This window comes from Zea mays, chromosome 9 (assembly GCF_902167145.1).
Source record: "Zea mays cultivar B73 chromosome 9, Zm-B73-REFERENCE-NAM-5.0, whole genome shotgun sequence".
NCBI lineage: Eukaryota > Viridiplantae > Streptophyta > Magnoliopsida > Poales > Poaceae > Zea > Zea mays.
The window spans coordinates 150,849,950-150,859,678 of record NC_050104.1 but is presented as its reverse complement, the minus strand read 5'-3'; the positions used below and the strand labels follow the sequence as shown (position 1 = coordinate 150,859,678).

At 41.9% G+C, this 9,729-nt stretch overlaps 1 protein-coding gene across 1 annotated transcript; it reads right to left on the bottom strand.

Moving 5' to 3' along the window:
- Nucleotides 1-1,130: 1,130 nt before the first annotated feature.
- LOC100282774 (inositol-tetrakisphosphate 1-kinase 3) lies at nucleotides 1,131-9,239 on the bottom strand. Its single transcript, NM_001412421.1, has 10 exons — nucleotides 8,801-9,239; nucleotides 6,826-6,907; nucleotides 6,354-6,386; nucleotides 5,990-6,110; nucleotides 5,400-5,492; nucleotides 4,295-4,414; nucleotides 4,009-4,185; nucleotides 3,657-3,712; nucleotides 3,492-3,576; nucleotides 1,131-1,705 (listed from the first exon to the last, which is right to left on the bottom strand). The coding sequence occupies exons 1-10, from the start codon at nucleotides 8,992-8,994 to the stop codon at nucleotides 1,611-1,613; spliced, it is 1,056 nt and encodes a 351-aa protein (NP_001399350.1). The 5' UTR covers nucleotides 8,995-9,239; the 3' UTR covers nucleotides 1,131-1,610.
- Nucleotides 9,240-9,729: the final 490 nt, after the last annotated feature.

The window sequence follows — 9,729 nt, the reverse complement described above, 5'->3', positions numbered from 1 at the left end:
TATATCTTTAGTTTGTAGTTAGTTAGTATTTCTTACCGGCGGTGGTGGTGCGTGATGGCAGTGCGGCGAGCAGGCCGGGCGGCGGCGGTCTGGCGGGAGCACCTCGCGGATGTGGGCGGCAGGCCGGCGACGGGACTCGGGTAGCGGTGCTCGCGCGACCGCGAGGGAGGAGCAGGCGGAGGCTCGCACGTGGCACACCGGCGGCGGGGCTCGGTCGGCTCGGTGAGGGAGAGAATGGAGAAAGAGAAATCTGTCCTGGGTTGACCCCGTCCCTTATTTTTTGAGGGGTGGCCTCATCCACCATTTTTGAAGAATATTCCTTGACTCTGACTCTGAACCTCCAAACCAAACGCGGGTCAAATTAAAATGATCTCATCCCATCCCTCTTCATCCATCCTCGTCCCTCCATCCAAACACACCCTAAATCCTAGCTCGGCGTTAAGATTTGTGGTGCCGAGCTAGGTGCCACGTTAACTCCACATAAGAGCTAGGTGCCACGTTGGCTCCACGTAAATGCCACGCCACCCCACTAGCGTTGGCGGTCACGTACCTCGGCGCTACAGTGGCGCCGAGACGTGTTAGCTCGGCGTCACGGACTATAACGCCTAGAAAAGGGTACAAACACGGAATTTAGTCAAACGGACGGCTAAACGTGAATTTTTTTCGGAAAAAAAATTAAAATACGAGGCACCTAGTAGACGTATTGCTATCGCATTCTTGGCTTAAATCGAAAAGAGAACATATTTGATCCACATGAAAGTTTAGTGACATTGTGCATATATTAAATCATTATCACTCATCTTAGATCTAACGTCTCTAATTGTTTGGTATATTTTGCTAAGGATAGCCTCCGACGTAGTGGGGTGTAGTGGTGGAAGGTGTTATTTATAAATTGCAATGATCAACCAGAAACGTTAAATCTAAAATAGATAGTGATGATTTAATATGTGTACTATGTGCACTAAGCTTCTATGTACACTAGATATGTACTCAATCGAAAAAGAGCAACCAAATAGGTGACTCGTATGGCGCAATTAAACAGTGCCTCAGCAAATTCCTTCCTGCGTGGCTACGCACTGACAAAGTGGCAGCTACCAGCTAGAAACCAGGTGTAGCTGAACATTGTCATTTTTCAATTTACAGAGCTCCAGCACAAACCCATGATGGTTGTATTAGTATGACTGCTAGAAAGATTGTATGTAGATTAATATGATCCGATCATCAACAGCTATTTGGTGGTCTCCTGACTTGCGTAGACCTCAAACCTACCAAATACACACAACAAAACACCGTTCACTACCAAGCTGCAGAATTAATTCTCATGGTTGCCAAATTACGATGGAGGGAGCCATCACGAGGAAGGTGTTCATTCAGTTAAACATTTTACAACATGAGTACAGCGCATCCAAGCGTTTCCTTGGTTATTTCCTACTCCAGTCCAGCATGTGCCACCGATTTTGAACACACACACTGAGACTTGCCAACTTCCTCAAGCCTCCCGCTTATGCTTATGTCTCCAGCAAATGTACATTGGCGCGGTGGGGAAGCATACCTGCCACCGTTATATGCCATCTCGTCAGTAGCATGGTCTTCACAAACTTCCTTGCACCTCATGTCCCGCTTAAGTACCTTTTGTACTTGCTTTGTGCGAGACTTAGTAAGAAGTCTGTGAACATGCGCTCATATCCTGGCATTTTGCCGTAACCTGCACGGTTAAATTGTGTCAAGAAGATAATGGTAGGAGACGCTATTGTAAAAAATAATAATTGCAAACTGTGAGTTAAATTGTGTCGAGAAGATACTGTTAGGAGAATGTTGTATCTGATACAATATTCTTCTTTTAGACTTAGACAGTGAAGCCCTTGTACATTAATGTTGTGACAAGTGTCCGAACAAGTGATGGAGACACCGATGACTTTCCAATTAACATAGGACTACATCAAGGGTCGGCTTTCAGACCTTATCTTTTCGTTTTGGTGATAGATGAGGTCACAAGTGACATACAAGGAGATATACCGTGGTGTATGCTTTTTGCCGATGATGTGGTACTTATTAAGGAGAGTAAGAGTGGTGTTTCGCAAAAGTTGGAATTGTGGAGGCAGACGCTGGAAGCAAAAGGTTTTAGGCTTAGTAGTCTAAAACAGAGTATATGAAGTGTGATTTCAGTGCCATGGGGTATGAGGATGGCGACGTTAGTCTTGATGGGCAAGTGGTACCCAAGAAAAACACTTTTCGTTACTTAGGATCAATGCTTCAGAAGGAGGGAACATCGATGAGGATGTCAGTCATAGAATTAAAGCTGGATGGTTGAAGTGGCGGCAAGCTGCGGGTGTCTTATGCGACCCCCGGGTGCAACACAAACTAAAAGGCAAATTCTACAGGACAGCAATCCGGCCGGCTATGTTGTATGGAGCAGAATGTTGGCCCACTAAAAGACGACATGTCCAACAACTAAGTGTGGCAGAGATACGTATGTTGCGTTGTATATGTGGCCACACAAGAAGAGATCGAGTCCGGAATGATGATATACGAGAGAGTAGGAGTGGCGCCAATTGAGGAGAAGCTTATGCAACATCGTTTGAGATGGTTTGGACATATCCAACGAAGACCTGAAGAGGCACCAGTGCATATCGGAATAATTAGGCGTCCCGAGAATGTGAAGAGAGGTAGAGGTCAACCAACCTTGACGTGGACAGAGGATGTGAAGAGGGACCTGAATGAGTGGAATATTGATAAAGAGCTCGCCGTGGATAGGAAGGGGTGGAAGTGTGCAATTCACGTGCCAGAACCCTGATTTGTAGTTTCGCTTTTCCTCCTTAATCGTTTGACCTTTTCTTGTGCCCCTTTAGATCTTGCTGGTTCTTGTGGGTTTTATTTCTTTTTATGTGTTTCCCCGTTTCGTCGTTTTTCGGTTCTCCTTTGCCTTTATCTCCCTTTTCTTTTCTTTGGGGTTGAGCTCTGAGGTTTTCATATGGGATTTCATCTCTAGCCTACCCCAACGTGCTTGGGACAAAAAGGCTTTGTTGTTGTTGTTGTAGACTCAGACAGTGAAGCACTGTGCTGCATTATAACTTAAAGTGCAAATTGTGACCATAATATTTTTAGTAATGGGAAAAGGAAGCGCAAATGGTATCCACGACATACGTGGTCACGACCATGTGCTTAACTATGTAGAGAAATTAGTTCCCACAGCATAAAAGAACTTCTGGTATAAGGTTCTTTATGGCAAAGAACAACTGGCTCTTGGGATGAACCAAGCATAAGTAGCTAGGCTATTTTTGCCCAAACACAGTCGATATTTGGTCACGAAGAGATCCTACTGGATTCTTGAACACTCAGAGATGGCTTAGAAGGCCAGAGATTTGTGGTTAGGATACTCCTCACACTTGGCTGGGGCAGAAGTTTGGCCCAACAAGTTTTACATGGACAAAGATAAAGAACGGAAACGAAGAGGACAAACCCAAGGTATAAATGACAAAATAACGACACACCTGGGAAGTAGTTGATATCAATTATGTAGTACCGATCTTTGGTTCCAAGTTCTCTAATCATATCTATATTGAACAATCTCAAACCCTGCAGGTTTTAACTTTTGCCATGTCAGCCGAGGTAACATGAAACAGATATATGCAGTTCAGAACTAGAATTACACGTACAAGCCGGCCACGAAGCTCCCTGCCCAGTTTCTCTAGAAGTGGCCTTGGAGGAAGCTCTATCATGTATGAGAAATCTATGTTAAGTAATGTAACAAAAGAAACTTGTGCACTGTATAATGAGTAAATTGCATTATCATTTATAAGCCATCTATTTTTTTCTAATTAAACAATTTTCGCCTAAATTTCAGAATTATGAGTTCATGACTAATGTAGATACAACCATTCAACTCATTTGCATTGACAATTCTCAGGACAAATCGCATGTTGAATTAAGGGGTTACTTGCATTAGCGAAAAAAGTACATGATTTTTAACAAGTCGTGAGATTGACAGCAACACTGCACAGATCTCACCTGCAATAAGAGGGTCAAGATCTGCATCATCCGCACTAGCTGCAGCACATGAAACTCTTGGCAATCGATAGATGCCAACGTTGTTTAGTAAGTCATATGTGTTAACATCAGGAAGAGAGAACCTGCGGACAACCTGTATTGTTTCACCAATGATATACACCTTAAAGAGGATCCCGCCTGTAGAGGCAATAAATCAGATCCCACATTTCTACTGTTTCAGGGCAAGGTGTCAGGATATAGAAGAAAAATAAAAATATATACATGAAAACAGAAAATCAGAACATACCATGGTTTATGAATTCCTGTAGAACCAGAGGCGGATCAAGCATTGACAAGGATGCCTCGTCATATGCAAGATATAGTTCATGACCTTTAGACGTCCCATCAACAACCAATGGCTTGGCAACTGCAAGAGATAAGCACTTCCAGTCAAGCAACCCACATTTACTAGCTCCCCACATAGCAAAGTAAAAAAAGGTGAAATTTATGAATTATTTGTATATAGAAACAGCTAAAGTGCAAAGGTCCAGCAGCATAATAATAAGCTGAAACCTACCACGACAAATATGCACCAAATGTTCATTAACTAGAACGAATGTGATTATTGACAACGATAATGGGTGAGCGTGATGGCTTTTAAAACTCATGAAAGGAAGAGTAGAAGGGCTGATAGAACTAATTTACTTTGAGGAACTTCTGCGGCATATTGCTTCTAATTGCACCTAGGTTGTCGTGTCCAAAAACTGAAGTATCAAATTCCGAACATGGTTTTCAAAGCCACAATAACAATAAAGCATTTTAGTACCAAGCAAGCTAGAGTAGGCTAGAGACAAAGCGCAACATGAGCCACAGCAGAAGGCGAAAACTTGCATAACATTTTAAAAGCCATTAATGGTAGTAATATAACCTGAGTAACTAAATCCTAGTCCATGGTTCAGAGTTCAGACACGTGGGTTGTTGGATAAGTAATTGTGAAGCCAAAATTTAAAATAAAAACATGGACGGTTTTCGATGAGAAACAGGAATCAATCCGCTCAACTGTTTCCAGTTTCTGGAATTCTGCCTTGCGCAGCGATTCTAGTAAACAAAGGTGCATTTCAAGAGAACTGAAAAATTTAAGCAAAAGAAGCTCAAAAGCTAGTTAAGCAAGCACACAAACAACAATAATGGAGCCTACCCAAGGACAAGGAGAGAACCCATCTACCAAGTACCACCAACATAAGGATTAAAAAGACATATATAATTGAAATAATAGAATCAATTAAACATAAAGAAATAAGTCCCAAGATAGACCAAATTTAGTGGACCTGATGATTTCAAAAGAATTGCTCAAGCATTTTCCAATGTTCTTTATCCAAATAATTGACAGCTTGAAGATTGGAATCAATTACCCAAGGGCAAAGTTAGTCCAGCCATAGCTACAGAAGTTGGTATAGAGGATGGATCTTTCGTAATGACCAGCTGGCGTGGGATACAAACTTCTCCTGCAATATTCCAATGCACAAACAATCACATGTTTAATCCAAACATAGTATGTCCTTAGCAAAATTAAGTTAAAGGTGCACTTCCAGCAGTCTTCCTTTTACTAATAGCAATATACTACTTCCACTACCAATCAAGAAAAAATGTCAATTTGAGTGGCAACTGTCTTTGAAATCAGCAAACAGTAAAACAAGTCTCCAACAAACTCAAGCAAGACCTTCTGCATATTGTTGAAAAAAGAACTGGCATAACAACCTTAATTGGAACATTCTGTGGTTGACAGTGAATGGAGTAGAACTGTACCAAGAAGTTCTATATGGCAAACATTTTGTGTGCCGTTAGTATGAGCAAAAGTCGCGAAACTACTTTCCTTCAAACAACTGTAGTTGCACCATAATTTGGTGGGAACATGATCTATGATGTGTCAGCATTTGAAGATCAAATGGAAGGTAACTAAACGATGTAAACTTTCAACAAAAATAAACGAACAGCATCATACCATAGAAATTTGACAGGTTCAAATCAGCTACTTCTTCAAGCATTGATTGTCGATTGTTCAGATGCTCGATAGCATTTGGTGGGTCAAGGACAGTAACTTCTGGATGTTCTTCGTGATAGTCCTTCAGAAAATGGAAGAAACTAAGTCCGCGACGCAATGGGAAGCGGTAACATTGACTTGCAAGCAACAAAAAAGCATTAAGATTGACTATGATAAGAATGTAATCGATTGGTTTGAGTATAGTATTTATCACCATTGCGAAAAATAATACTGGCAGCAACCTTCCCAAGGTGTGGGCAGTGAACAGTTTTAAGGGAAAATAGAAAAAAAAATATGTGAAGTTGAGTATATGGCACGATCTTACCTCCAGAACCTTCTGCCACTCCTTCCTAGTAATCTGCTCAAGGAAGCAAGAATTCTTTCAGTACTATGGATAACAGAGGCTGCATAAAACTAGGATGAATTTACTAAGAATTCCTTCCTAGTAAGCGTGCTGCGTGCCAGTCCCGATTTCAGTGAGGTGGACTGTGGACCGTGCTCGAGCCAATAATTCTTGTGGATTGTGGACCAGCGAGGCAGCGAGTAGTGCTGAGGTGCTAAGATATCAAGTATATCAGATCAACCCGAACCCAAAATTTCGGGTTCAACTTCTGGATACCCAAAATTAGGAAAACCCGAATAACCCGACCCAAAATTTCGGGTAAACCCGAACGCCCAGCCCCAGCTCCAGGATCAGACAATTCACAACAAGAAAGAACGATTCTCCCACAAAACTTGATCTAGGTCCTATGCAGCTGCAGTCTTATTATTGCAGGTTAAAATAGGATGTGACTGACCTTGTGTAAAATAACATCAAAAGGGCCTTGTTCTGAGAGGGGAAGAGACTCATCAATAGATACAAAACTGATTCCATTCTTCCTGACAAAACACATGACAAGAAACTCATGAAGAGGCACAAAGAAAGAACAAAAAATTGGCAAGAGCCACAATATATATATATATATATATATATATATATATATATATATATATATATATATATATATATATATATATATATATATATATATATATATATATATATATATATATATATATATATATATATATATATATATTTGAAACAGATAGGCAGGAGATCTGCCAATTATATATTACAGCACAAAGGACCAGGCTGTAAAGCCAGAGAACCCTCCCACAACAAGGACCCAGCTAATTTATAAGATAAGGGAGTAGTTAGGTGCACAAGATAAGAGAGCTAGTGACAGCACACAGCAGTATACATATACTATCAACATACACCAAATATTCATATAACACGCCCACATTTTGTATAGCAATATGCTTGAGCAACGAGGTAATACTCAAATTATAAATATAAATGGGATGATACTTGGGTATATCTCCAGGGGTAAGGAAATAAATTATATGGTATAAGTGAACTGCGTGGTATCTATTAGAGATATTAGTGAACTGCATGGTATCAATCAACTGTACATGGAAAGCTATCAATCTAGAATATCCCTAGAATCACTCTAATAGTATCAGAACATTTATTGTTTGAGATGCAGAAAGAACTACAAGGGGAGAAACCCAACACGCTTTCAGGTACAAAAGTTGTCAAGGAAAACTGTTCAGTTTGCGGCGAAAAAAAAATGCCTTCAAATTTGTTTACCACAACATTTTCTGTATCCATAGCCTGCTATGCATTTTACAAGGGCAAATTGCATCATATCAGAATTTGAGGCATTTACTTTTAGGTTACTTACAGTCTTGAAAAGCAGAAACGCAGATAATAAAAAATATAGAAAAATAGTTCAAGCAAAAAACACTTTCTCCTTGTTAATTTTGTTGTTCCGTTTATTAGATCATACGTTGCTTATCCAAATGAGGCAACAGGCAAATAATAGAATCAGCTTGGCTCTTAATCCAGACAACTACAAGAAGAGATCGTTTGTTGGCAGCCCATGTTGCTATCAAATCCAGCGATGGAGTAAGTAAACTATAAATGAACACAGCAGAGACACACCCATCAATAAGTTGTCATTTTCCATGTGATGCAGTTATCCAAAGGAATATTCCAAACTAGAATCCCAGATACCATCAACAAGTATTTGCAGCCTAGGGCCTAGGCCCATTCCGCCAACTTGACAGGATAATATAAAGCTATTGACTATTGTCTATTGAGACCCCTCATGCAGTGGAACTGTCAACGTAGGATACACATATAGGGCATATCTACCGATGCCATTGGAATTCCAAATAAACACTTGACAGTCTTAAGGCAGCATGCTTCACTCAGAAGCCATTCTCGCTAGCCTCTCCCGCCAACTTTGCGCTTCAGTGGAGGTCTGATTCGGTCACTATTTGACTAGTGCAGCAACGAATAGAATAGCATTCCCCTCCACTACACACCGTGGAAATTATAATCCTTTCTAAACACCAGAATACTGTCCATGGTATCACGTTAACCTGTTCATGCAAAAAATCTTCTGGCCATCAGGAACTGGGCACTGGGCAGAGCAGCAACTAATCAAGGCACGGAAGAAATCGCGTCTCGAGCCATGAATCCTCCTCGTCCCCCGAATTACACACCATTTTTCCTCCAAGGCCAACACCTTCCAAGCTCTTCGGGCTATTAATAAAAGAACAAAACAGAGCAATCGTGGAACTGCTCGCCACCCGGTCATCAAATACTAGGGGGAAAAAATCATCCCTCTCGCTCCCCTCAAAATCCATCACACCACTCGGCATCTGGCAAAACATCAAACCATTCCCCTTTCCTGAGAGGGCGGTGTTCCAGGCTTTTACCTGGCCAGCAGGAGCAGCTTGGGCTGCAGGAAGCTCTTCACCTTCTTCTTCGTGAGGGCGAACCCCACCACTAGCCGGGGAACCGGCGCCGCCGCACCGATGAGTGGCGGTGGCGACAGCCCCGCCGAAGCCGTCACAGCCCCCTCCTCGCTCCCCTCCTCCATCTCATCCCGCACCTCCGCGTGCAGGCGCATCCTTGCCGCTGAATCTCGCCGCGAATGGGCGAGAGGAGCGGAAGGGAAGGGCAATCGGAAACCTCAAGGTTAATTAACTCTGCACAGAGGGTGGTGGGTCGAGCAGAGGCGGTGCTCTGCGCGGGCACGGGATAGGCTGAGGACTAACTGGGTGGGGAGGGAGGGACCGACGCCGACCGACCGAGGGAGGGAGGGACCGCGGAGCTGTTAATAATGGCGATTGGCGGGACGAGCGGAAGAGGGAGGAGGAAGAGAGCTGGAGGGGTATTTATTTGTAGACGGCAGAGAGAGATGGATTCTCTGTGCCTAGTACAAATTAAGCAGCGTCTTTAATTAATTTATTATAAAAATATATATATTATATAACTAGCCTAATAATATTTATTTTATATTATAAACATTAATGTCCTTTTACATAAATTTACTTAGAATTTGAATTGTTTGTGTATCAAGAATTACATTCTTCTGTGGACGAATTGAAGGGAGTACAGATACAATATACGGGGCTCCATGGTCACCGCTCGCTACGACTCCAGCCTACTATAACCGCATTACTTTGTTCAAACTACTTGCATTGTTGTGTAGCTCAGCACTAGCTATCGATGTATTCAAATGGAAACAAATAAATAGATATATTAATTTGATGAGGCAAAATATGTATGTGCGTGTGATACTAGCTAATGGCAGCTTAATGTTTGTTCGGTAGATGAATTCGAACGGCGAACTCTCAGTCGA

Excerpts from the sequence above, each read along its gene's own strand:
- LOC100282774 (NM_001412421.1), bottom strand. The coding sequence starts at position 8,994 with ATGCGCCTGCACGCGGAGGTGCGGGATGAGATGGAGGAGGGGAGCGAG. Across the intron at positions 4,186-4,294 it reads ACAGGAATTCATAAACCATG|GCGGGATCCTCTTTAAGGTG; the intron begins GTATGTTCTGAT and ends TTGCCTCTACAG. Across the intron at positions 3,577-3,656 it reads GGGAGCTTCGTGGCCGGCTT|GGTTTGAGATTGTTCAATAT; the intron begins GTACGTGTAATT and ends TAAAACCTGCAG.